Source organism: Manacus vitellinus, unplaced genomic scaffold, assembly GCF_001715985.3.
Source record: "Manacus vitellinus isolate BGI_N305 unplaced genomic scaffold, ASM171598v3 scaffold_44_pilon, whole genome shotgun sequence".
Taxonomy (NCBI): Eukaryota; Metazoa; Chordata; class Aves; order Passeriformes; family Pipridae; genus Manacus; species Manacus vitellinus.
Window position 1 is genome coordinate 24,920 of NW_021940565.1, and position 27,489 is coordinate 52,408.

At 50.5% G+C, this 27,489-nt stretch overlaps 1 protein-coding gene across 1 annotated transcript in view; it reads right to left on the reverse strand.

Moving 5' to 3' along the window:
- Positions 1-5,353: 5,353 nt before the first annotated feature.
- TNR (tenascin R) overlaps positions 5,354-27,489 on the reverse strand; it is a 28,522-nt gene continuing 6,386 nt past the window's right edge. Inside the window, exons 5-21 of the mRNA XM_018079142.3 lie at positions 25,952-26,102; positions 23,092-23,361; positions 21,196-21,381; positions 18,335-18,424; positions 17,959-18,222; positions 17,036-17,302; positions 16,807-16,926; positions 16,146-16,289; positions 15,369-15,488; positions 14,927-15,070; positions 14,210-14,340; positions 13,087-13,219; positions 10,026-10,177; positions 8,982-9,078; positions 8,030-8,191; positions 6,526-6,689; positions 5,354-6,124 (exon numbers count right to left, since the gene is read on the reverse strand). Of these exons, the coding sequence (XP_017934631.3) occupies positions 6,005-6,124; positions 6,526-6,689; positions 8,030-8,191; positions 8,982-9,078; positions 10,026-10,177; positions 13,087-13,219; positions 14,210-14,340; positions 14,927-15,070; positions 15,369-15,488; positions 16,146-16,289; positions 16,807-16,926; positions 17,036-17,302; positions 17,959-18,222; positions 18,335-18,424; positions 21,196-21,381; positions 23,092-23,361; positions 25,952-26,102 (2,715 nt within the window). The 3' untranslated portion in view covers positions 5,354-6,004. The remainder of the gene's footprint in view (positions 6,125-6,525; positions 6,690-8,029; positions 8,192-8,981; positions 9,079-10,025; positions 10,178-13,086; positions 13,220-14,209; positions 14,341-14,926; positions 15,071-15,368; positions 15,489-16,145; positions 16,290-16,806; positions 16,927-17,035; positions 17,303-17,958; positions 18,223-18,334; positions 18,425-21,195; positions 21,382-23,091; positions 23,362-25,951; positions 26,103-27,489) is intronic.

Genomic DNA, 27,489 nt, shown 5'->3' on the forward strand with positions numbered 1-27,489 from the left:
TGACAGGTGCCGGTGCAGGTAACCCTTCCTCCCCATCCCAACCCCATCTCCATCCCTCAGCTCCTCCACCCACAGGGGAGAGCCCCTGGGCTTGCCTCAAGGGTCTTCCGTGGCATTGACTCCCTTCAGACACAAAGAAGTTCATTTAATCCGGACAGTTGAGTCCATCAGGCTTCAGGCTTGGCTTTGGGTGTACTGAGGGTCGTGACCACGGTGGGGGATCCCCAACGCCCACAACTTCCCTTCTTCGTGTCTCGCAGATCGGACCGAGAAAGAGAAGTTGAGAAGCTGCTGCAAAGCCAACTCCCCTGTTTTGTCTCTCTGAAATTAAATTTAGAAAATATTGAAGTGGCGTGGCGGAAGAGCTTCTTTCAGGCTTTCTCATCCTGTCTGGCTACGTGTCAAACAAGAAAACCTAAGATGAGGAGGTTTAAATAAAGTCTGTGTGTGAAATGAGAGGAGAGTTTCAAAATCTTCTGAAAGTCATACTTGTCCCAGTGAGTTTTGCTAATCAGCTCTGGGGTTTTGTTTGTTTTTTCTTTTTTTATTTTCCACTGGGATCATGTTCTTCTGAAACTAGCCTTCCAATCTTATTTTTTGGAGAGGTTTCCATCACGTAGGGAATAGATTGCTGTTTAAATTGGGAGAATGGCTGTGACTGAAGATTTCAGGGTTGTTTCTCTCCGCTCCCAAGCATTCATACCACAGCTTTGCTTTCTCTGGCTGGAAACTGCAGAACCAAGAGCCTCTCTAGCTCGTGGGAGCAGCTAAAATTATTACCAAAACATCTCGTGCTGGGCTGAGGCCAAAGTGCAGCTCCCTGCCTTCCTGGGGTTAATGGATTGACTGCACTGACCTGTCTTCATGGTCACTTTATTGCTATTTTTTTAACAGGATAGTTGGGGCAGGGGGGACTTGGGAGCCTCTGGTCTTGCCTCCTGCCCAAGACAACCCTGGGTTTGGATGGGGTTGCTCAAGACTTTCTCCAGCCACCTACAAGGATGGAGATGCCAAAGTTGGGCTGCCCCAAAACTTCCTCTGTTTTTTTATCCCACTGCATGTGCTTGGTCTCTCATCTGGCTCTGTTCCTCCAGGTTCGAAGGTGAATCTGTGCTAACAAGCCCCCCATGGTCCTTCTACCATGGGATAACCAAGGATGAGGGACAGGACATGCATGTCCTCTCTTGGCATGAGGTCGGGGCTGTGATGCTGCTGGGCTTGGATGTACCAGGGCCCTGTTCCCATCCCACTCCCAGACAGGTACACAGCTCACTCCTTCAGTATCTTTTATTAATGTATAGAAAATGCATTAAAAAAAGGAACTATACATAGCCTAAGAGCGGTCAGGACTAAAAATACTAGTTAACAATGGTTAACAAGCGTCGATCCCATTCTCCGAGCTACGTTCTCATTACAGGGTGGGGAGGGTTGTTTAATATATTATTTATTTATATTATTTATTTTATTTATGCATTTATTTGCTTTCCTCTTCCCCCTCATTTGGTTGCATTGGTTTGTGTTTGAGTTCATCAGAACCTGTCCAAGGCATTTCATTGCCTCTGTTCTCCCTCCATATTTATGGTTTTAAATTTTTTTTAACGTATTAAATATATTTCCAGGGTAACACAGAGGGCTGCTTGTTTGTTTGTTTAGGTCTTTGTGTCACCCTCTTTCTGAGAAGCCACGGACATCTGGAGAGTTGCAGGCAGGGTATGGAGGTGGGTCTGGGCATCGGGATCTCCCCAGGGAAGGGCCTTTCCCTTCCCCTTAAGCCAAAACTCCCCTCCGGAAGGGGCAAGGAGCTGCCACCACCATCAGGGTTTAAGGAAGGGGGAAGGTGACCCTGGAGGGTGCTGGTGGTCCCCAAGGGGCTCTGTTGGATTTAATGGCCATCCCAGGGTGCTTGGTTTGAAGAAACAGGGATGGGCTTCTGGCCTTGGGACAGAGCCCTTTGTTAGTGGGTGTAAGCATGAATTAAAGGGGATTTTTTGGGTGAGAGCTCTTTGCTGGCAGTGTCTGGTAAAGTCAAAACTTGTGGGTGTTTCTGGGGGACACAGGGCAGGGGGTGTGCAGTCACCCCAAGGTGCGATGGTGGGGACATACCAGGAGGGCAGCTCTGGGTTGGGATGAAGGGCATGTGCTGGTGTGGTGATGCACCAGGCAGGTATTTTGGCTCCTGATGTATTTTGGCAGGTCACTCTGAGCCTGTTGTGGGCATGGGGACACCATTGGCTGAGCCCTCACCTGCCACACCACTGGGGATGAAAGTGGCATGAGCTGTGCTTTCCACACCCTGGCACTTCACCTGGGGTAAGCATCACTTTGGGAAGGAGGGAAGAGGTTGGGGTGAGGGTGCATTTAATCTGGTACTATGCTTTGAGATGCCCATGGTAAAGTACTGCAAAGATAAGGAGTAGAAGCAAAGGCTTCTCCCCAACCTTTGTGTGGATACTCTTCCAGTACCCTCCTGCCAAAACCCAGCTAAAAACCAGCTCCCCAAAACCTTGCGGAAAGCCTAACCTCTCTCCTCAAAATTATTAATTTATAAATTGCTGTCTTAAGGATCACTTTGCTAAAAGCAGCTTTTCCTTTCAGGACATTTCTTCTTTTCTTTGGTTATGTTTTAGTGCAGTGTGCGTTTGGAAGGTGGGCTTGGAGAAGGGAAACAGAGGGAAATGAAAACTGAGCAAGAGATGAGCAAGTCCCTTGGTGTTTCCTTACAGGATTTTGGGGTTAGAAATAAGAGCCGAGAGGGTCCTGGGTGCATGTGGTGTTCTGCTGTGTGGAGGATCTGATGTGCTTCTTCCTGCCTCCTGTCGTGTGAGGTGGCATCTCGCAGTGGCTAGAATGGTTTGGGTGTCAGCTTCAGGTTCCTTTTTGGGCTCTGGGACAAGCCTGGGCCACTCGAGCCCAGGATGGCACAGCAGAGCCACCAGAGCCCAGTGATGGTTCACGTGCTGGAGCCAAGGTCTCTCAAGATGAGCACTGCACAGGATCCAGGCTTGCTTTCTGGGAATTTCAAGGCCAGACTTGTCTGGTTCGAGAATGAATTCAGAGAAAGAGTGGTGGAGGGTGAGGAGAAACTGTTCTGTAGCATCAACACGAAGCACAAATCTGCTTGAAACTGCTGTCAGGAGCTTTGTCCAAAAAAAAAAAAAAAGAAAATTCATCAGGTAGTGATGAAAAATTAATTTCTGGAAAACTGTATCTTGTTTGTGAACAGTGTGAACAAGGGACAATGGCCCAAATGACCAGGTTGCTGATTGTGTGCCTGGGCTTGGGTGGGGTTATCACCAGGAGAAAACCATGACGTGTAGAAGTCTTTCCTTTAAAAGACACAAGCAACTGTGTTTTACCAAGATAACGGAAAGACAACACCCTGGAATCACGTGTGAGGTCAGGGACCAGCACTTTATATATGTGGCATTGGAAGGTTGGATATTATCTCCCAAGAGTGCCCTTCATACTCAGCTATGGAGTTGGGTCAACTGGGCCAACTCATCTTGGTTACAGGACTTGTATCTCTCCCTCCTTCCTTGTGTCTGTCATCCCTTTTATATGTCAGTAAACCTGTGTAGTGAATAATCAGCCTTTTTGAGGCTCTCCTTTTGAACCTCCTGGAAAATCTTGCCATGCTTTGATTTTCTGTTTGAGTCATACTTTTGGGAAGAGAGGTTTCTTGCCTTCAGCTTGGTTATGAATGATGAGCTCCAGTGTTTCCACTGATGTCTTTTCCTTTCACCTGGGTAGGTAAGTAAACAGCACCATCCAAACCAGGTGATGAATTCCATCCACTGCCAATCGCTGTTCCTAGTGATAACCACTGCACTGTATAGCTTTTCTTAGGACACTTCTTGACTATAAATTCTTGATGGTGTTGGGAAAAATTGCTCTGCTGGTCTACTAGGAGGCTTCTTAGTTTTCAGTCTGTTCCATCTGCTGCTTTTTGTTGGCTCTTGGGACTTAAAACAGGGCTGGGTGCTCAGGATGTGTGACATGCTGCCATCTGTGACACTGGCCATGTCCTGCAAGAGATCCCATCATCTGCAGCCTCTGACTGACCTGTTCATCAGCTGGTTGCCTGATTTAATGCTGATGGGAAGTAAGAAGAGATGCCTCATTTACATATGAGATGTTGCTGAGCTACAGCATCCTCTCTCCAGGTCAGACTGCAGCTTGTAAACTGGCCACGTGGGGGGCTGGACCCTGTATCTAGTCTTGACCTTGGGGTTAGCAGTGATTCCGTGTGCCGGTACGTGGCACGGATGAGGAGGCTGCATTCCCCACTTAATGCCCCTCTTCAGCTCTGCAGCCATGGTGAGTAACGTCAGAACATTCAGGAGTGTGGCCGTGAAAGAGACACTGGACTGAATTATAACCCACTGCAAAGATGCCTTTATGTTGCCATCTGGAAAATGTTTTTGAGACAAAGCAGCTTCAGTGTGATAAAAAGAAAACGCAGTGTTCAGCATTTGTAATGCTCCCTTGGCTGCGAACCCAGTGATGAGCTGCATTGTCCTTGGGCATGGGGACGCGTCCCTTCTCCAAGACCAGGCCAGTGACAATGCCCAGCATTGATCAGAGCCCTCGGCAGAGGGGTGACTCGAGCATGGTGGCCATTTGGGCTATGTGGAGGTGGTGTCAATGACAACAGAGCACAGCCAGAGCTATCTGAAGGGTCCATCTTGAGACAGGAGAAGTTAAGGATGGGAAGAGCAAACTCATTAATTCTTCCAAGGGCCTTGAAGTGCTCCAAAATCTGCATGGACTAAGCCTTTCTTCCAAGAGGGGAAACAGCTGATTCCCTGTTAGAGAGATGGTGATACCAAGGCACTGAGATTTGTGTCCCTCTTCTGATGGCATAGAAGAGGGATGCTGTAGGAGAAGGAAGGGAATGTGAATTCCTCAGCTTGCACTTCTCTTCCCTTGGCTGCGTTATCATCATTCCCTGTGTGCATGGAGGTCCATGAACAGGAGCACCTGGGCTGTGACAGCTGTTGGCTTCAGCCTGGGCTGTGGTTGTGTGGTAACTTTTGGTTGCTGCTCCTTCTCTGAGACCCTTTGGTTTGGGACCAATGACCTTGGTGAGGGAGAGCATGGCAGAAATGTAAAAATAGCAGAGGAAATGGGCCCTAGGCTTCGGGGCCACAAGGAATGATTTTTCTCCCAAGTCTTCTAATTTAAGTCCTTTCTTCTGCATCAAGCTCAGCATAACCCAGGCTGACGTGCACCTGGAGCGGGACGAATTCAGCTCAGAGGAGTGGCTAATGCATGCTGGGGCTGGTGGAGCAGCTCTTGTTCCCCTACACCCCACCCCAAGGATGACTGTGGCTGTGGTGGGACCAACACACGAGCTGTGGACTCTCTGGAGTTTGCCTACATATGCAGGTATTTGCCAAGCCCTCTGGGTGGGATCTGTGAAAACTGGGGAGGGGGTGAGCCTTGCATTTGCTCATCCTCGCTTGGTCTCCATGTGTTCAGAGGCTGCCCACAGGGGAGAGACGGGCCTCTGCCTGCTGGGAGAGTTGTGTCTACAGGATGGCATGAAGCCTGGGACCTCCCTGCCAGGAGGGGACACAAGGCAGGGAGAGGATGGGCACCCCTGGCCATGACTGGCGTGGAAATGGCCGCACCAAGGTCCCTGTGGGGAAGGTTCCTGCCACAAGCCCCATGACAAACATTCTAACGGGGTTTGCTGGGGATTTCTACATCTTTTAAAAAAATATCAAAAAAATCTGTCTCTTTCTCTTTCTTCTCATGTTAAGGGTCAGAGTATTGGGTTAGGGAGACTGGAAATTTGGTATTTCTCTGGGACAGATGCAAAGCAATGAGGTCTTCCCTTCCCCACGGCCTTTCCTTGTGCCGTGGTTCCCTCCAGCATTTGTGAGGGGCAGGTTGCTATCTCAGACGAGTAGTAATTTTTTTTTTCCCTTTTCATATTATAAAATACAAACAAATGACAGAAAAGGTCAGGTGGTGGGAGGCAGGAGGGGGTTCAGCTGGCTCAGAGCTGTAGGGACCGTCGCTTCCTCCCAGAGACGTTACGGTGGTTGTAAGGTCGCATCTTCATTTCCACGAAGGGGATGGAGAACTCGTGGCCTTTCCAGTGGTACCAGTTAATCCCCTGGCAGGAGGGAGAGAAAGGCAGAGGGTAAAGAAAGACCCTAAGAAGAAATTAGAGTGGGAGAGGAAGGAAATAAGGTTGACTGCTGTAGAGAAGCCAGAAGGAAGAACTTGCTACAGCAGGAGCAAGAAACTCTCCTGCTGCTATGGCTTGACTGTTTTTTTTCCTCACTGCTCAAAGGCTTCTGATCAAATTTCACTTAGGTATTTTTTTTTTAAGGCAACACAACAAGATGCCACAGCAAATGACCATGGCAGCCACTCTGAGGCACAAAGCATCAGCTCCCTTTGCTCCAGCTGGTGTGGGGTTACCCCAGCAGTGCCCCTGACCTGGTGCAGCGACCATGCAGCCCCAGCCCCTAGAAGAAATGCCAGGGGGTTTCCCGGCAGCCCTGCCCTTACCTGGCTGTGCCGGGACTCTCCGTACTTGCCGTTGAGGTTGGTGCGGTGGCAGTTCTTGTACCACCAGGCCCCTTTGTAGGACATGGCACAGTTGGTCACGGCAACGTCGTTGTCCCTGTCCTTGGTGGAGAAGGGGCGGCCCTGGTGATAGGTGAGGGAGTCCCCTGTGGAAAGAGCGACCATTAAAGGTGATGGATTCTGAGTTATCTGGTCTTTTCACAAGGAAATTAGGATATTCTGGTTACGTGGTAGCCTCCCAATGAATGGCTCAAGCAGCTGACAGTCTGGGGATAACATTAACTGGAATTGCTCACAACTGGTTCATCTGAGGTCCTCTGCTGTCTGTTTAGGATCAGTGCAGACCATAGCAAATCTCAGAGGCCGCTTGTCTTTGTCAGATAAAGTGCTATATGGGTTTGGATCTGAATTTGAGTGTTCCAGAAATTAATTCAATCCCAGATTTTGGCATCCGTGATTTCCTGAGGCTTGGCTCTGCTATATAATTTCAGGATGCTTTCAGCCTCCTTCCCTCCTGGTAGCCAAAGGGAGGTTTTTTCTCCCAAAGGAGACCCAGCATTCATGTCTTGAACCAAGATGCTTGGCCACCTTTTCTCCTCTTGGATAAGAGGAAGAAGTTTTGGGAAGGTGTGTGATGTCATATTCCACTAAACACACCAACCTCATTTTACCTCTTGGCTAAGGAGCTAGAGAGCTAGAGAGCTGCTTCTGGGTGAAAGAAAAGTCAAAGTAAAATATGGTCATTATTACAATTGGGTGATGTACTTACAGGAGACAATCTTAATACACTCCTTGGTGGTCCTGAAAGTGTCCTGCCACTTCTCTTTCAGTGGCTATTACCAGATATTGAACAGGAAAATTCCTGCATCTCAGGTGTGGTGTGGGGTTCCTTGCTAAGTACCTGGTGGTGAAGTTTTGTCATGGAGGCCTGTGCTGGGCATGTCTATCCCTGTTTAAAGGGCTGCATTTGTTCCCCTTTCCCCCTTCTTGGGGAAGAAACCCCCCCGTGCTCTTCCTCCATCACCCTCTGTTTTCTAGTGGGCAAAGCCTAACCAAGCAAGCAGGTGTGCCAGTGTCCTTGCAAAGCTGGCCAGTGTTTGGCCTCTACGTGAGGAAATGACGCAGAAGATTTCAGATTTTTCCATAGCTGTGGAAAGGCGATAAATACACCCTCCAGCACGGCATCAATAGCCAGCTGCCATTATTGCCAAGTGGAATGACACCTCTGATGACTGACCTGGTTATTTGAACAGCAGTGTCTCTGATATTAAATATCTAATCCCCAATGGAAAATTCCCTGTGTACTTAGTGGGCTTTATCAGCCTGGTTTACATGATGGACTGTAGGAAGGCAGAAAGGACTACGGGTTTGTGTCTTGCTGCTCTAAACAAGTCAGCCCTGCAACAGCATGTTGGGATTTCCTTTACAGTCTCAGACCCACGGGCCCCAGGGTTCCCCCAGATCCTTGCCAGCCGTGAGGCTGTACCTGAAGTGCCATTGTAGTCCCCGATTCGCAGCTTGTACAGGCTGCGGGCGTCGCCGATGGAGAACTTGTCGTAGTAGGCGTAGGCCGCTTCCTGACCGTCCCTCATGTCGATCCGCAGCTCGTAGCGCCCCTGGGACGTGATCTTGTGGATGTTGTCCAAGCCTGTTGAGGCAAATAGTGAAACACCTGGTGAGACTCGGTGCCTGGATCCGCTCCGTGAGCAAACAGGGAAAGCTCTAAGCAAATAAGACAGCTGTGGGAAATGAGAGCGAGGAGAGGAATCGAAGAGCAGCAGCACTTCTGGTGAGTCTCTGTCTCTCCCGGCACCGCTGGGGCCTGAGCTCTCTGTCCTCACTCAAGTTTCACCTCTCTGCACCTAGGAGACATGAGTTCAAGGCCCAGGTTTAGCTTTCTCCCTGCTGCTGGAGCTGGGAACCTTCAGCTGTGGAGCGCTGGTGCTTCTTACGTTGCTGTTAAGCTCCTGTACAAGCCAGAGTGTGTTCACGCTGCAGGGCTGGCTTTGGCTCCTGTTCGGGTTTTGGGGGAGCACACTCAATTTTAGAACTGTGCTGGGACTCCCACTCACTCCTTTCCTACTTTCTTTGGAAAACTGGCTTGCTGGCCAAGGCCATGAGCTGTAGATGTCACCAATGTAACCTGTAGTCATTGGATGAAGGGTTTGGTCCGTGAAAAGTCCCAGTGCACCCCTCTTTTCTTCTGGGACGAGCAAGTTAGGGAGCTGCTGACCTTCACCATGTGCTTTTACGTGACGTGTCCATGAGTGTCTTCTAATGTGAAGGGCAGGGAATGAACAGAAGGAAAACTGTCTGAGGGAGAGCGTAGAGGAATGTGGTGAAAGGCAGGGAGCCAACAGCTGGCACAGGTGAGCAGCACAGTGCACAGGGAGCTTGGGTTTGACACCTCGATGAAAGACAACCAGTGAAGGTCATACCCAGCCAGAACTCATCCTCCAAGTTTCCAAAGCCGACCCGGTAATCTGCCCATTTCCGGAAGAAATCAGTCAGCCCGTTCTGCCGCCGCTGGAAGACCTGAGGTGGAGGAAGACCAGGGGGAAAATCAGTGTGATGGAGGTGAGGAATGTCTTTATTTTGTGTGTCCGAAGCCTAACAAAGATAATACTTCATCATTCCATTGTGCCTTTCAGGGGAGAAAATTGCAATGCCCATCCAGTTATTGTTAATTGCAGCCATGCAATTAATTCATGTGCAGATGGAGAAATAAAAGAGGTGTTAGATAATGTCCAAGGCAAATCAATGTGAGAATAGGAAGGAATTGGCCTTTGAGCTTTCTGCTCTACTCAACACATGGTGCCTCTGGTTTTCTAGCACATGATTCTGCTTTCAGCTAGCTATTTCTGTGATATCCAAGGGGATGCTCTGAAGCAGAGTGAGATGGAGGGAAATCTACTGGCTAGAAATCAGCATTTGAGGAAGCCCATTTTTTTTTTGGTTTTGACTATACATCTAGCAGGGTTTTGTGTAATGTGTGTAAGTAAGTGTTTGACATGAATAAGATCAAAGCACCATGGCATTATTTACTTATGCTGTCAGTCCATCTACGTCAAGACAAGCAGTGTTTGTGCAATTCAAAAGCCAAAGAGGCATTTGTTTCTAAAGTGCTCCTGTGCAGACTCAGCCGGGGTGATGCCTGACACCCTCCTACCGCAGGCAGCGTGAATCATTCCCCGTGAAAGCCACCGGCCATTAATTTCATTTCTAGAACAATAAATCAGCTTCACTCACAGATTTTGCTCTCCAGAAGCACTGCAAACATGTCAAATAAATCAAAGGGCATTTCTCCAAGTGTAACTATTATTACCGGAGCGTGGGCCATTCCCTGTGGCGTGGGAAATGAAGCGTGCGATATGAAGCCTGCTGTCGTTCCCGCGCAGTGTGGGGCTTGGCTCTGCTGGTAGGATGAGGCTTGGCTACTCTGTGATGGGGACAACATGCAGGACAAGCCCACAGCTACTCACAATCCATCCGCCTCCGTCGGTGGTCATGTCGCAGAACACCGGCACCCTCTGGCTGAGGTCCCCGTTGATGGAGATGGTGTAGACACCGCTCAGGGTGTCTCCGTTCATCAGGTGCTGGGCACAGTCCTGGGGGTTTGCGAACACACGCCCTCCTGCAAAAATTAAAAAATTGAAATAGGCAAAATTTAAGCAAAGAGATGCCTTTTCCCCCATGCCTCAGGCTCCACTGGTTGTGATCTGGGTAAGGCCTAACTTGGCTGCCGTGTCCCGAGTAATTCGGTGAGGCAGTGGGACTTTACACCTGCCATCAACATGAGAGGACTTAATGGAAAAAAATGTGTGCATAAATTAATTATCTCCCATATGTCCTATATTGGAGAGGTGCATGGTAACATCACTATGAATGATGAGGGATGTCACTTCTTGGACCATCTTTGTGCACCGTGTCTGAAACCCTGGGGTTTAAGCTGTCACCAGCATATTTAGACAGCTGTGAAAATACCAAAACCTGTTCTCCTCTCAGGATTGCCAGCTCCAATCAAGTTTTATGACTTTCCTCATTCCAAGGGGATTCTCCTGATTCTCCATGCCCTTGGAAAAGATGGTGGACTTATGCTGAGCTAATTTTCACTTGCAAGTTGGGCAGGAATTAGGCTGTGTGAGATGCTAGAGACAGGCAGCATGGGCAGTGTGACTGTGCTACGGGTGTCCTCTAATGAGGAATCATCTCATTTGAGGGCCAGAGTTTAGGATAGTCCTAATTAGGAGACCCCCTCAGTATTGGAATGTCAGCTCTGGGCACAACTTTTTCTTATTTGATGCAAAAGAGGGACACGCATCTTCTTCTTTGCAGAGCTGGAAATGTGGATGTGGCTTTCAAGGATGTCTCAGTCACACAGTGACAAGGTGTGAAGGACCTTCAATGCTGTGTGTGTCCATCACAATTGTGTGGTGCCCCATAGGACCAAAGTACAACCCTTGCCTGTTGCTTCCCACTTGGGTGTATTCCCCCTCCTTGTGACCTGAAGACTCAGAGGTCATTGCTTTGTCCAAATGTTGAAGATTCCCAATTTTTTTTCATCTCCCTGGTCTGTAGTGCAGTGTCTGGGGAGACATTGTTTACATTTTATAGTATCCAACAATGAAAACTTCTTCAAAGACAATGAGTTTGGGCTCCCCTGAGCTCTGTGGAGATTGCTTGTTTCTTAATTTATATTCATATCTTTGAGAGCCAAGGAGACCTTGAAAGACATTTCAAACCCCTATAAATTATAAATACTGTATCTGTTTCTTCCTTTTGTCTCATCTGTGTACAATTCCCCAAGAACCTTATGCAAACATGAAACAAAAGAGGCCGAGCTATTAATATGTCAGAGGGAACAGAAGAACCCCGGGATGTGTACTGTAAGCAGAAGGAAGCAAAACAATTTAAATTAAGCCTGGATGTTTTTCTTTTTTTTTAAATTTTTTTTAGTGACTTCTTGAAGACAAGTCCTTGTTCTCAGCAAAGTGTCCTGATGCATTGCCAGACTAAACTGAATCCCAGATCTTGATGCTTCACTCAGGGGTGTGTCCATGGATTGCATTGCCTTGGTGATAGTTCCTGGGTGCTTCTGTCTCATTGATATTGGGGTAAGTGGGGAGAAGCTGGTTTCTTGCTGATGCTTTTCTTCATCTTAAAAGCAAATTAAACCTGTGTTGGATGCTGCATCAGCTGGCAACGGTGACTCTAATGCTGCTGAGGTCTGACGTTTGTGTTTGAAGGAAAAGGTGCTCTGCTTGCCTGCTGTGACTGGATTTCTGCTGCTTTATCCCAGCTGAGAAGTCACCCCTGTGCAGCTTCATCCCTGACTCCCAAACAGCCTCAAAGATTAGATGCATATGTCCATCACCTGCCTGAATTGCACTGGCCTTATGTGCCCATGTAAGAGGCAAGAATAACAGGAAAGCCTGTTCAATAGATGCATTAGAGCAGAGTCTTCTCTTCTTTTGTTGATATAAGTAGTTGCTATTATCTCTTAAAAGCAGGTGAAGGGACCTTTGCATGTAAGTGAGATGGGGAGGTGTACCCACAGCTGATTCAAAGAAAACTCTCCTAACTGAACTGGCAGTGCAGATCAGAGGAATTTTGGTGGATGTCATGTATAGGCTTCTTAGTGCTTTTGAAGCCCAGGAGAAATGGGATTGGGTTCAGCCCTGAACAAGATGCACTCTATCTGTAAGGGCCCTGGCCTAGCCAGGGGCTTTTCAAAGAGGGTGAGGGACATTTGCTTTGCACTATTTCTAATGTGAATTGTTGCAGAGGGTGGGAGCGATGGTGACTTTCTTTGTAAGCTTCATTCTTGCCAGCATAAGTATTCTGTGTGTGAGGGCTGTGGTGACTGTGGATGCCTTTGATTTGGAAAGCAAATCATTCCCATTGCCTTAGTGGATTGTGAATTCTCTAGCATTAGAGTGGGGAGGAATAATGCAGTTAGATAAAGTCAGTGGATTAGATAAAGTGCTGGCTCTGCTGTCTGTGACCCCACTGGTGGCAGTGGAGATGCACCTGCTTTATGTTTCCAGGGATGCTACATCCCTGGAAACTTTCAAGGTCAAGTTGGACAGGACTCTGAGCAACCTGATCAAGTTGAAGATGTCCCTGCTTATTGCAGGGGGGTTGGACAAGGTGACCTTTAAAGATCCCTTCCAACCCAAACTATTCTATGATTCTTTGATATTTGTGAGTGATTGGATCACGTCTACAGTGTGGAGAGAACCAGCTGGTCTATTCACTGCAAGAGCTTACCTGTGGATACGTGATGTTGACTATGCATTTGAGGAGGGGCAAGGACAAGGAAAAGGGCCTGGTAAATGGGTTGGGTCTTGTGTTTGTGTTATAGATCCTTCAGCCATTTTGTAGCAAGGCAGCGCTGTGGGGCATGGCATTGTATGTACCTCTCTGTGGATTGTGATGGGGAGCTGCCTGAGGAGGGAAAGCCCACAGAAGCAGTCCACGCCTACCAGCACGGTATGTGTGCTGACCTCCACCTTCCCGAGTGGGTGTGGCTCAAGTCCTCACCTGTGGTGAAGGTGGTGGAGATGACGCCGCTCCGCACGGCATTTTGGGCAGCCTGCAGGCGCACGGTGTACTCCGTGGTCTCCGACAGCCCCTCCAGGCGGATCCACGTGTCCTCAGCATCCACAATCAGCTCCTGTACATGGGTCCCAGAAGGAGGCAGACACCAAGAGCAACAGATGAGAAAAGCGGTGGGGAGCCTAAAGAGCAAGCGAGGAGGGAAGGGAAGCCACAAACTGCCGCAGCCCTTGGTGCCTGGCCAAGGAGCGTTGCATGGCTGCTTACACCCTTGGACTGAGTCAATGAGGGCAAGGAACACGGTCAACATTTTGGGATGGTTTGCGTGGGAGAAAGCGAGATGGCTTAGACACAGGCAATTTAAGTGTTTGCAGTCTGTGTGCTCTGTTTACCGACTCTGTTGGGATGTGCATGCCCTCAGTACAGGGCATGACTGATGGCCCGAGCAGCACAAGGAGCAGAGCAGGCCAAACCTGGTTACCAGCCAGTTTTGTCTCCGTTGATTCCTGGCCTGTTAATTTTTCTGGTTGAGTGCCACACAGTGTTATCGAACCCCTTCTGCAGAGCCACTGTCCCCTGGCTGCTGTGAGCCTGTCACACCAGCAAAGGAAACGAGACTGGTGGCTGTGACGTGTTTCTGATGGCATTTGTAGCAGCTCTCCAGACAGGCAGATGTGGACACACTCATTAAATAATCGAATATATTGTATTGTGGGATTAATTAGCTGTCTGTGCCTGTCTTCCTTTTCACAGGAAGGGCAAATGGCATTTTTAGCATCTCTGTTTGCAGGATAATTTTCTCCTGCCTCAGCTTGCTTGTGTTTCACAAGCCATGAATTTCCCCTGTTCCTCCAAACTTTGCAGGTATCCCCTCTATGCTCAGACCCGCAGGTGTGCATAACCATTTTGCCTTAGGCACTTTCTTCTTGCTTTTTCTTATTATTTATCTAAAGTGTCTGCTTATGCAGAAAGTAATACCTGCCCTTCTGGTCTCCCTGAGCCGGTGAGCATCGTTGTTTTTGCTTTGTAGGGTTTCTCCTGGTTGTTTCTCCATAGCCTTGTTATTCCCTGACTTTATGAGCCTGTTTCTTTGCGAGGACTCACTCACCTTCCGGCTGCCGTCGGGGGATCTGTAGGTCATGACATAGTTCTCGATCTCTCCCACGGGAGGAACCCAGGAGAGCAGGGCGCTCCGTCGGGTGACTTCACTGGCGGTCAGATTTGTTGGAGGATCCAAAACTGCAACAGTGGATAGGGACCCCAGGGAAGGGAACGTTCTCACACACAACCACCCCAGTTCCATTTCCCAACTCAGTACACTGGGATTCAACCTCGCAACACTGACCTACAACCTGAAGTTCACCCTCACCCTCAGTTTCAAGACCTCATCAACCCTGCCCAGCCTTGAACAGAGCTCTGCAAACCCTCTAGAAGTCCTCTGCCTATGTGCCACCTCAAGGGTAACAGCTCTGAAGTTAATGTCAAGCTGCTTGTGAGCAAAACAGGTTGTAGAGCTCTTCTGGACTATGGCCTTGGGCTAGAAAAAAACCCAGTCAAGAGTATTCTCAGGAAACCACATCCAGGGGAAATCAAAGATAGAAAGGAGTTGATGGATGTTGAAAAAGTGAAAATGATGGCAGATGCTTGTTGATTAAAACTCTGTTCTTGTGTTTTGCCCAGCACTAGTATTTGGGTGTCCTTTTGGGCACGTGGCTACTTCTCTGCCCACTGTATGTGAGAAGAGCTTTGGCTCAGCCTGGCTGGCTGCTTGTCCTGGGGTGAGTGCACGGCTGAGGGTGGGAGGCGGGGAGGTGATTGTACGTACGGGTTGTGAAGTTGGTGCTGATGGTCTGGCTGGTGAGAGGCCCGCTGGTGGCGTACATAGAGACCATGTAAGTGGTACTGGGCAGCAGGTTGGTCAGCTGGTACTCCTGGCTGTCTCCATCCACGAGAATTGTTTCTCCTGCAACTGTAAGCCAACGGGGATGGGTTTAGGCAAAAGTTCCATGTAATTCTCCAAAATGTGCCTCTGGGTATGATCTCACGAACAGAAGCACTTCTAATGCTGAAACAGCATAAGCTGCAGTGCCACAGCTGAGCTGCAGTGGTGGTGTTCAGCCTGAAGAATAGTCTTATTTTTCCCACTGTCCCTATAAAACCCAGAGTAAGGGCTCCTTCCCTACTCCCTCCCTGAAGGGCACCTGTCAAACTCTGGGCTTTGGGATGGGGGAGAGGTGGAGGTGAGCTGAAACAGAGCCGCAGTGTACCTGCATGGCGGGTGAGGATGAGGACGTAGCTCTCCACCTCCGACAGCGGCGGGTTCCACTGCAGCAGCGCCTCGGTGGGGGTGATGTTGGTGGCCGTGACCCCCAAGGGGACATCCATGGCTGCATGAGGGAGACATTCAGAGAGTCAGAGGCATTAAGAGACTGGAGACTGAGCTATGAACTGGAAGGGCTTCTTGTGGCCCACTGCTCGTGGTCTTGCCCTGCTGCTCAGGCACATGAGCCTGCAAGGGAGTTACTGCTGCCTAGGCTGGAGTGCAGAGATGTCATATATTGTGCTACTCTGCTACCTGGGCTGCTCCTCCTCTGTTTTCCTGATGCACAGCCTGGGATGTTAGGGATTTTCTTTAGGTTTTGAGGAGTCTGTGGATAGCGGAGGGTTTTATTCTTGCAGCAGATGCTGTTTGTGACGGGGCTTCCCCAGGGATTATTTCTGAAAATCTGCACTCCCTTTAAGAAAGCTTGTCATGGTGGCCCAACATTATGTTTCTGGCTTCCCTGTGCCTGGTACACAAGTTTATCACTTTCCCCATGACTACCCATGAATATTCTGGAAAAGCTTTGCTGAGACATATTTCAAAAGCCCACACTGGGCCCTTGTGAGCCTTGCTTATCATCCCAAGCTTGCATCAGGCTGGTATGAGGTCCAGCTTGCTGTCAGTTGCCTGACTACTAAGGCAAGAAGGGATTGCCAGCCCTGCCCAGGGCTGGAGCTGTCACCGTTTGGTTGCTCCCTGCCCACCAGGAGCCCCTTCCCACCTGTGTAGGCAGTGATGGAGGCCAGCTCGCTCTCCTCCCGGCCCCGCACGCTCTTCAGCCCGATCTCGTACTTGGTGGCGGGCTCCAGGTGGTGCAGGGTGTGCTCGGTGACATCCTTGGGGAGGGCGGTGCTGTCTGTCCTCCCTGCAGGGATGGAGCCAAGAGCTTTGGCAGCACGGCTGGCCCCATCCCTGGGGTACAGGAGGTGCTTGGGAGGGGAGGGCAGTGCCACAAGGTACTGGAGTTAACTGGGTTTCATGCCTGCAGGTGCTCATCACTGCTGGCTTGGCCTTTTCAGCATCATAAGCAAAACTGGGGCCAGGAAAGATGAGGTAGTGGAAGCAGATGAGGGTGGTGGGATTTCAGGATTGAGCCCTGAATTAGCCATCCCTGTGAACCACATACTGCAGGGGGTCGCTCCCTGTGCCCCTCTGTGCCAAGCTGGCCCTTGGCTGCAGTTGTCCCTTCTCATCCCCATCCCTGACAGTCCATCCTCTGTCCCTGTAGCCTTTTGTTCCATGCCAGTTATTGGTGGCTTTTACCAGGGCATGGGATGCTGTCTGGGATGAGGATGACCTGGTGGCTTGTTCATGCCAGCAGACGGAGGGAGGGTTGGCAGCTGGGAGCTCAGGGCATGAGCAAGAGTGCTCTGATCCCTTACCTTCAGCAGCACGGTAGGATATTCTGTAGTGGTCGAAGGCAGCAATGGGAGGGCTCCAGTAGACCATCATGGACTTCTGGGTGACATTGCCCACCCTGAGGTCCTTCGGCGCATCGATCCCTGGAGAGATGGAGCGCAAAGCAAAGCTGTGGGAGGCAGGTCCACTCCTTGTCCCCCTGCCTGCCCTCCCGGTGGGGTCCCGTGCCTGGTGGGGGGTGTCCTGTGGTACCTGTGGTGATGGAGCCCACGACAGGCTCGGAGCTGACGGCGCCGTGCACGGCCACCAGGGACACCAGGTACTCGGTGGAGGGCTGCAGGCCCGTCAGGCTGGCGTGCCGGCGGGTGCCGTCCAGGGTGACCTGCTGCGCCTCCTCCGCGTCCCGAGGGCTGTAGGTGAGGATGAGGCGGTCTGCAGGTGGGGATGGGTCACTCCACGTGACGTTGACACTGGAGGACGTCAGCTGGGAGAAGTGGAGCTGTGTGATGGGTCGAACACCTGGAAGGCGGAGAGGAGAGATGCAACCCCAACCGTCTGCAGATCCTGGCCTCCACGTTGTTCCCAGTGCTGATTTGGGAAATACCCAAGAGAGGTGGCAAAGCTGGAGCTCTGAGCTCTCCACTGATTTGAAGCTGTGCTGATGTCAATAGGCAGAACCAGGAGGGGGAAAATGGTGCTTTTGTCAGCCCTGCCTGCAAACACCCTCCATCCCAGACCCATCTGGTAGGTGATGGAGCTGTCCTGCTGCAGATGGTATGTGTTGTCTGCACTTCAAAAGAGGGAGAAATGAAGCCTTGAGGGACCTAACAACGTTCTCTGACTGAAAAGTCTGCAGTCATGGACATATAGACCACCCTGACAACAGAGAAGAGCATGGGCTGTCTGTTCCCCCATTCCTGCCTTGTCCTTTTGGAAGCCTCCAGCCAGGCAAGTGTGCTCAGTGCTGCTGGCCAAGGGGACTGTGCCACCACATTGGTAGGAACATCCTCCTTTTGAGGTCGACAGATCTGCTTCCATGTGGACACACTGACCCCAGCTCTCATCCCCATCACCGCCCAAGGGTTTTGGTGCTGGGGATGTGGTGGGCTGGCAGAGGTGACAACACAGGGTAGTGGTCTGTGGCCTTGGCCCCATCCCAACTTGTCTGTCTTTACCTGTGAAGGCGTCCACGGTGGCCTCCAGGCTCTGCTGCCGTCCCCTCTCAGCAATGATGGAGATGGTGTATTCCGTCCCGGGCTCCAGCTCTGAGAGGGTGAGCTGTGACTCATCCCGGGACACCGTCACTTCCGAGGCCATCCCTGAGGCAGGGGTGAAGGTGACACGGTAGTGGTCAATGGGACCTGTGGCTTTGGTCCATGCCAGTGAGATGGACGTCTCTGTGGAGGCTGTCACCATGAGGTCCCGGGGGCTGTCAAGCTCTGTGGGAGAGGGTTGGTGCTGAGCTTTGTCCCCATGCACAGAGTGTCCCATGGGGACATCTGAGCCACAGGAGCCAGCTGTGTGTGAAGCAGGCAGCGGGGCCAAACTCACCAGTCCTGGCGTTCATGGTGGCCGGCACGCTCTGCTGGCTGTCCATCACAGCTGATATCCCAATGCCATACTCTGTTCCCGGCACCAGATCTGCCAGGGAGCGCAAAAGACATGAAGGGGTGTGAGAACAGCGCCTGGCAGGGTGACCTCAGGGTGCAACCCCCCCAGCTCCCACAGCTGGGGACATCCAGGGCACCCCTGGGGTGAGCAGCCCTCCCACGGGTCAGCAGTTCCTCCGTGCGTTGCAGAAGCGCTGAGCCTTCTTTAAGAGCCCCGTGCATGCCTTTGGACAGGGAATTTGGATTATTTTAGCTCAGAAACAAGACATTTTTAAAAGTTGTTGCTGAGGTCTGCTGTAACTGCTGGCAGCGAGACAGAAGCTCTGTGTGTGCGAGATGAGATGGGAATGACAAAGTAGCTATATTTGTTTCCAAAGTGATGCAACATCGAATATTGTCAGAGGGCTGGTGTCTTGAAAAGAAATAAATTATGCAGGGTAAATGAAATATACATTAATTAGGAAAGGTGCAATCTTCCTGGGAGCTGAATCAAGCCCTGCTCCTTGGGGGGATGTATCCTGCAGTGCCTCTCTTAAGGGACATGGGAGTCGAGTTCATCCAGTTCCTTTCCTGATTGCTGTGATAACCATGTGGGACATCTCCTGTCTCTGCCTGTCACTTCTGCTTGGCTGCTGGTGGCTCTATTCCTCTCCTCCCTGTGCTTCCTGATCTTTCCCACAGAGCTAAAAAAGCCATAAACCCTCCAGCCCAGCCTCACCCTGCCTTGCCCAGGGGCAGCATCCCCTGGAGCTATCAAAACCTTCCTCAAGAGGTCAGGAGAGAGGGAAACCCTCACCCCCTGCTCTTCTCTTGCTACAGTGCAGTCTTGGTGATGGGGGGAAGATGGACCCACATCACTTATAGGCCCTCCCCAGTAAGTGTCAGAAGTATCCTGGAAAGGAGGAGAAGAGCCTGGGAGAAAGGGAGAGGAGAAGGAAGAAATGAGCAGGAGCATATAAACCAGTCCTTTTTCTCTGCCATCTCTTTTGGGTAGTGCAATGTTATGGATACTTCTGTGCAAATGCTGATTTTTAAGAGAGACTATGGGGCAGGGCAAGGCTTGCTGTATTTTTAAGCTTAAATCTTTGATAAACTCTGCTCAGTGCCATTCCTCACTGCTTTTCCTGCAGGCAGATGAAGGTGATGGAAGGAATTACTGGTTGTTTTCATGTCATGGATCCCATCAGGCTGGCTGGAAACACACCCCATACAAGACTGGAGGACAGGACTGCTCTGTGCATATCAGAGCTATGGGAGAGCTCAGTGCCATCCACACCACAGCTCTCCTGGCTTTTTTTTTTTTTTCCAGCAGAATGATTTTTTGGGTTATTTTATGCTATGATTGGATTTTTTTTTTAATTGGTTTGTTTATTACCCTGGGAACTTGAAGCAATGCACTTAGGTGATGATGGAGGCACTATGTAAAAATCACTCTGCTATCAACTTAAGCCTCTGCATCTCTGCAGCTTGCTCTGGTGGGATTTCTTGGAGCCCTGCCTGAGTATGGCAGAGACTTGGCACCTTTTTTAATTTTATTGAGAAAAACAAGAGCCTTCAGACTGCCACGTCCTCCAAGGCAAGCTCAAACCCTTCTGCCATGGGTGTCGTCGCAGTTTGTGTCACCGGTGCCATGTTGTACCTCTGCCCCAGGGAGGGTAGTTTGGCCCATTTTTAAAGCTTCTTCTCACTTGGAAAGCCAATAAATGTTCTAGAGGAAAGCTAGCAGAAGCCCAGCAGCCAGCCTCTGATCTCATCCCACTTCTCCATGCATGTCCTCATCAGGAACGCAGCAGAAACTATCCCTAACATTTTTCTTCTTTCCGCATACCACGTTTTTCAAGCTATCTGCTCTAATTGCCTTCCTGCCCTCCAGCCCTTCTCATGACTCTGCTGCTGTGCCTGCAACTTAACATTCAACTTTCCTTCTGGACTTACTCCTATAGCTCCATGTGGCAGATTCCTGAGCCCTTGAAGGTCCCAGGAGGGCAGAGAGTCAACATGGAGGAACCTGATGTCCTGCCATACTGAAGAGCTTCAAGCTGAATGAGTGAACCTTTTTTTGTGTAAGTAAGTCTTTTCTTTGCTCAAAAAGTGCCACCAGAGTGGCAAATCCATCAGGCAAGCAGTTCTGGTAGAAAAAGAAAAAAAGGAAACCAGATCTCACATGGTGCTTTGCTGTGTTGATGCACGGGGTGTTTGGGGCTTTCCTGGCAGCAAGAGGTGGGTGGTGTTTGCAGCCCCTGGTGGCATCCCCTGTGCTGAATTGTGTACCACTTAAAGGACTTGCTCAAAAATAGCATCCCTAGGTTTGGGTCTGCTTTGTGCCTGATTTGGAAAAAGGCAACAAATTCGGGCAGCCTGGCTCCCCATCACTGCCCATGGGGCATCATCACCTGTGTCTCTTTCCAAACAAGGAAAAAAAGAGAAGAGTGAAATAATATTTCCCTCTAGATAAGCCTAAAAAGGCTTCTTCTCCTCATTTCTCACTTTGCTCCTTGCCAGCTCTATTTGGCACCCAGAAAGATCTTTGGTGGAGGTGCCTGACTTGGAGGTGCCTGATTTGGAGGTGCGTTACTTGGAGGTGCATCACTTGTGGATAAGCAGCACCCAAATCCAGACCCATGCAGGGGAAAATGAGCTACATCCCAAGGAAAACCTCCTCTCCGGTAAGCAGTAAACTCCAAAACAACCTCAAACACATGCCAGCATAAGGGCAACGGCGTATCAGTGCTGATTTGGGCTCTCCACTGCCCTACCTGCTTGAGAGGAGGAGGAGGAGGGGGAGGAAGGGCGCACACATACCTGCAAGGGTGGCGCGGGTGGTGGGGCCGGTGTCACGCGGCACCAGGACCTCGTGGTAGTGCTCCCCGGCCAGGGTGCTGTAGACCACCCTGTAGCTGTTGGCCTCGGCCTCGCTGTTGTCCCAGGCGAGCTCGAGGCTGGCGGGCGTCCGCGAGCCCACCCGCAGGTTCTTGGGGGCATCGATCTCTGCGCGACACAAGGGAGAGAGGCACCGTCTCACCGCCGGGAACGCATCCCGGAGGAGCCTTGGCACAGCCCGAGGGTGGAGGGGCACCCGGGTGTGATGCCTGAGAGGTCCCGTGGGCGGTCCCTCCTCCCCAGGGCACGGGAAGGGCTGGGATATCTGCTCTCACCTGCTGCTCAGCACAGACTGGGAGACGCTGCCCAGGTGAGCGGTGTGAGTGCTGGGGCACTCACAGCATCCTTAGTAAGTTGCTTTGGGAGCTAATTCCATGTTATTTGGAAAAGAGAAAACTGTTTTCCGCCCATAGCAGAATAAGGGAAAGTGAGGCAGTGTGAGGGCTCTGTAGCAACCATGCATTGGCCTGAACTGCTCTTAGAAGAACCTTGAGCATCTTTACAGGCTCATTCACACCCAGACGTTTCCCAAAGTGTTTGTTTATTAGTGCTGCTGAGGCTGTGCACCAAATCTGCTCTGGTTTGCACAATAAACCCTCTGGTGAGCGATGGGTTGGGGCTGGGCACCAGCAGACAGTGGGTAATGGTGATGGATCTGAGTTTGGGGGGCATTTTTTGTGTTGCCTTTTAGAAATAAAGCGAGGAAGGCCAACGCAGCAAATCAGTCGGGGCGAACATCTCTTCCGAAATATTTATCTATAGAGATATTTACACACACAATTCACACACCACGGTTATTACAGTAGGAGCCTCGTATCCACCAGTAACGTACATGACAAGTTATTTATATACCATAAACCAGCATGGAAATACACACTCTGCCTCCTCCTTTATGGCACGGTAAATTAAACCCGTTAGGTGTCTGCAGGCTTAACATTAATTAAAGTTTTACTGACCAGTTAGGCTGTTTAGAGAAGATATAAAATGAGATAACCATGTTTCTGGCTGGGCTGCTTTCAGCTGCTTGACTGCTAATTCCTCAGGCAAGGCATTTGCCTTGGCTCTCAGTGCTGAATGGGAGTGAGCATTGTCTTGAATTCAGACCTGTGCTGAGTGTTTTGGTTCTTTTGAGAACTTTGCATGGGGCTCTGGGTGCTCTTAGGGGTGCTGGGTTTTAGAGTTTTAGCTCAGCTGTGTGTATAAACGGGCACTGAATCTGGTGGGGATGTGTGTCCCAGGCAGGTTCAGACTTGATGCCACAGCAGGACACGGCCGAGGTGGAGTTGGCTCAGGGTCTGTCTAAATGTGGGGTTTTGAGTCATCCGTGCCTGGTCATTGGCATCTGGGATCACCTGGACTGCCCTGAGGACCATGTGAGCATCCCTGTGGGGCACAGGGCATGAAGACCTGTTGCACTGGAGGTTCAGGGACTAAACAGTAATGTAGGCACGAGTAAAGGGATCAGAGAACGGTTTTAGGGTGTGTATTTTAGGGGCAGCTGAATCATTTGCTCTGCCTTGCTCTATGAGGGATGCGAGGCACCTGCATTCAGGCATCTCCACTCACACCTGCATCTTAACCATCGTGCTTTCATTCCACTTCTTCCTCCTAGCACACACCACACTAAACCCCAGCTCACTTGTGCCAGGGGCAAACCAGGTGCCACTAAACCCCAGATGCAAAAATCCCCTCGCTTTGTCTCCGGATACGTCCTCGTTGCAGGACAGCCCGTCTGCAGATCGCAGCAAGCCGTCTGCCCGTGCCTGCCGCGGGCCTAAAAGCTCACGCCAGTCCTCCCAGCAAAGCCAGTCTAGCTACCTGTGGTGAACTGGGCGAGGGCTGGCCGGCTCTCGTTGGCACCCCGCAGGGCGCTGACGGCGAGGTGGTAGCGGGCGCCGGGGCGCAGGGCCTGCAGGGAGTACTGGCTGAGGGGGGGCTGCAGGCGGAAGGTGGTCCTCCCGCCCTCCCCGTCCGCCAGCCCGTACTTCAGCAGGATGGCATCCACCTTGGCACGCGGCGGCGTCCACTCCACGAAGGCCACGGTGTCCGAGACGTCCCGCACCAGGATCTGCGTCGGGCCGTCGATGACTGCGGAGCATGGGGGGGGGAAACGGGCACCTGTTACTTTGGGAGGATTGGGTGGGGAAAGGGGGAAGCTCTGGGGTTGCCAAGCTTCTGGGGTGCTTCAGCCCGGCCTTCAGAGCGGCTGGGATTAGCATTTGGGGACAGGGAGAGAGGTGACATGAGCAAGGCCTTGACCCCAAGGTAGGGGGTTTGGTCCTTGTGGGTTCCCAGTCCCTTGTCCCACTCTCCTGGCTCTTTCCTGAATCTGCTCCACTCTCTGTGGGCCCAGCAGCTCTCTCATTGATACCATTACAGCTATAATGCAACTCATGCCCTTCTCTCAAGCTGGTTATTGGCAACAATCCTTCCCTGGCTTTTCCAGGTGGCATTTCCCAAGATAAAACCTCCTATATCTAACTGTGGTCCACTTTTTTTGCTCCTAGATAACTGCCCGTACTTTTGCATTGGAAAACGTGTAACTTTGTGCCCAGCTCTTCAAAGCATCCAGACTACTTTTATCGAGGATCTTCCACTCAATTTACTCCTTTCTGGGCCTTTCCATCATTGGTAAAATTCATCAGCAATGATATTATGTCTTTTGAAAGGTGTTGACAACGTGTTAAATAACGTGGGGCCAAGGACAGATCCAAGCATTTAGAACTGAGGAACATCTCTAGAAATGTTCCTGCTTCGGTGCCAGCTCCTGGTTTGTCCTTAAGCTGAGGGATCAGCTTGTAAAGCTGTTGATGTCTTGGCTGTGGGGAGAGAGGAGAAAATGCAACTGCTCTGGTGAGTCTTCATAACTAGCTGGGTGTGGGCTATGGTGGGTGTCCAACAAACTCCCTCAGATAAAAGATTTTTAGGTAGATTCATACCAGGGATCTACCGGGAGACACTTTCAGATGTTTCTGCTTTCTTTTGCAGAGAATTGGGCCCTTCCCTCCTCCAGAGCCCCCAGCACTCAACCTTTGAACATCGTGGACTGAAGCCTGGCTGATGGATGCTTGGAGCCCAGCAGGACTTAACCACTGCATGGATGGATGGGGCCAAGCCTGGCCATTGCTCCTGTGCCATGGCAGTGCTGATGCCTGCTGGGCAGCCTGTTTTATCACTTGCATGATCACAAGGTGGGTGAGAAAGCCCACTCTGGTTCTGTAATTCAGAATATACTGTATATCTATATACATCTAGTATAGTGAATATAAGAGAAAATGACTACATAATAAGGGTGTGCTGAATGCTGCATGCCAGGGTCAGAAGTTCTGTGGGAGAATCTGTGTGGGCAGGGGTGAGAAGGACCAGAGAGGGTTGGAAAAAGACATGTGGGGGAATTTGGAGCAGTGGGGTGAGGTCTGAGGGCAAAACAGCAACGGAGGAGGGAGGGCAGCTGGGAAGCACAGTGTTTAGGTAGGAGCTGGGTGTCCAGGACCAGGTCACACTTATCCAAACCCTGAATCTCAAACTACTTCATGTTGTCCAGTCATCCAGGTGATGCACATCTACTTAGCTGTGTGGCATAAAACCATGGCTTTTCTGCTTGATCCCGGCACAAGGTGTTGAGGCAGAACAAGGATGATGAGGATTAAGCTGTGGGGGTGCTGCAGAGGAAGGCAGACATGCCAGCACAGGGATGCCTTCAGGAAGCAGAAAGCTGGGAGCCACCGCGCCACCTGTGCTCCCTGCAAAGGTCAACCCCGGAGTTCGAAGTACCAGCCTCTGTATTTTGTGCTGACATCCACGGGAAAGGAAGATTCGGGCTTGACCAGGAGATGTCTCTGTTAAGCCACGTCGAGCTGAGCGTGGACGCAAAGCGGGAGGAGAGGACTGAGCCGAGGAAGCTCAGACCTGCAGCAAACCACTGCTGGTGGAGCAGGGACCCTCCCTTCGCTCTCACCACTGCCTCAAATTAGCAGCCTGAAGAGCATCACCTTGTTACAGCCCTCCAGCAGCTATTTAAGTGCTGTTTCTGTTTGGAACAGCTTGGGTGGAGGTAGTAGACGTCTGCCTGACTGCCAAGGCAGACTGCAGCAGGTCTGGCGTGGAGAGCCCCTTCTCCCAGTGAGCTCTGCCCATTGCTGCGTCTCCTTTGGCGAGGAGAAGACACAGTTTTCTCTGGTCTACAGGATGGACCAGGGACTGGGCAAATAAATTGATTAGGAAGGGACACGCTGTTGCTCCTGGCTCCCAGCCCTGCTTCCTGATTTGCCTGAATAGGTGGGAGTAGAGGGCATTTAGTGGAACAAAAGCAGGTGGGAGTTTTAATCTGTTATATATGAGTAAGTAATACATTTATAGAGATATTTCTTAAGGGCTTGCAGCCTCTGAAATGTGAGATTAGCAGAGAAGAAGAATTTATCCAGCTATATAATAAAAGCAGACCCGAGTCTTCACTCCCAACCCCATTAACCTCGCCACGGTTTCTGTGCTTGTGGCAATTCGGGAGGGAGAGGGACAAAATACTGCATGAAGAAGCTGGTGCTGCAGTGCTTGGGCACCGGGGTGCTGCTACTTTTATCCCTGCCCATGCAGTGCCAGGCTGCTCTTGCTGATAGGATCTTATTTTAGGGACCAAGCCCTGGGCTCTGTCGTGCTCCCCCAGGTCAGGCTCACTCACGGGTTGAGACGCTGTCGGAGGTGGGAGGGCTCCTGGCTTGTTCCTTCAGGGCCACCACGGTGACAGTGTACTCCTCCCCCGGCTTCAACCCCGTCTGGTTGAAGGTGGTGACAGTGCTGGGCAGCTGAGCAATCACACCACCCTCGTTATTCTGCCAGGGAGTGGAAATAAGCATTAAAAAAAAAAAAACACAAAAATGGTGTTTTGGGGGGACTGATGCATGGAGAGGAGGTGCCCGCCCCCTCCACGTCACATTCTTCCATGACCAGCCGTGCATCCCCAGATCACATCCCACCATGGAGGTGCAGAAACCCAGGGTGAAGTCACCCACCAAGCAGGGAGCACCCATGTTGTTGGGCTGCAAAATCCTTCCCCATCCCTTCCCCCCTCAGCTTCTGTATTTTGCCATCTGTGTCTCTGCTGTTCTTCAGAAGGGAAGAGAGAATAAAAACGAAGCCTTGGCTAGACTACTTTTTCCTGCTCTTCAGGTGCCAGGAGCTTTCTGTAGTTGATGTACAGGTATGAAACTGTGAGGTCTTTATTTTGCCATCCCCTGCTTTTTAACCATCTTTATTACACTCATTACGCTTTGCAGTTTTGCCCTGAAAAGCTGTAAGGCTTTAAACAACTGCAAATGTCACCTTTCCTGCCAGTGTTTGGACAAAGGATCTTTTCTTGCTGCTGTCTTCACTAATAACACACTAAACAAATCTTTGCATATAGCCCTCCATTCATATTCATCTCTTTTCTCATTAAACAGGAAATGTTCCATTTTAGCCATCAATTGCCATCTTACCTTTCCTAATTTTCTTTGCTAAATCTGTCTTTGCTTCATTTTTTCCCCCATCGCATCCTCAGCGCGGGCAGCATATGGGCAATACCCACCTGACCTGGATTTTGGGGGGCTGGGGGGTAAGAGCACTGTGGGCACCACAGAAGGAGAACTGCTCTGCAGGAAAGTGCAAGCATTCTTTGTGGGGATGCTGAGGACCAAATTAGCGTCCTCTCCCTGAGTTTTTGGGAAGACAGGGAGCTCAGTTTTTCTCACAGAGGTTATTTGTGACACTGCTGTTATAACTCCATTGGTTTTAGCCTCTGGGACTAGGTTTTGGGTTTGTTTGGGTGTGGCACGTTCTCAGGCAAGTATTGCTTGCAGGCAGTGAAGGACACAGCACCCTCTGCCTTATTGTAGGGGAAAAGCTGGTGATGGAGAGTCCAATTTTGGCAGCTGACAGGCAAGAGCATGACTGTGATTTTCTGGTGCAGGACCTTGTACTTGGCCAATGGATGTGAGAACTTCAAAGCCCAGTGAGTTATGTCCCTTCTCTACCCAAAACCTTGCATCTGGGAACGGCCAGACTTTTGCATCTTATCTGCCTTTAAATCCCAAAAGACTTCCATGTGTTTTTAAGATTGAAAACGGAAAGGAGGACCAATGATTTGCATTTTTGGGTGAGCTTGAGCAAAAACCTATTGTTGGTGACTCTGTGGGGAGAGGTTTGCTTCTATCCTGGTGATTCCTCACCCTAAAAGGGATA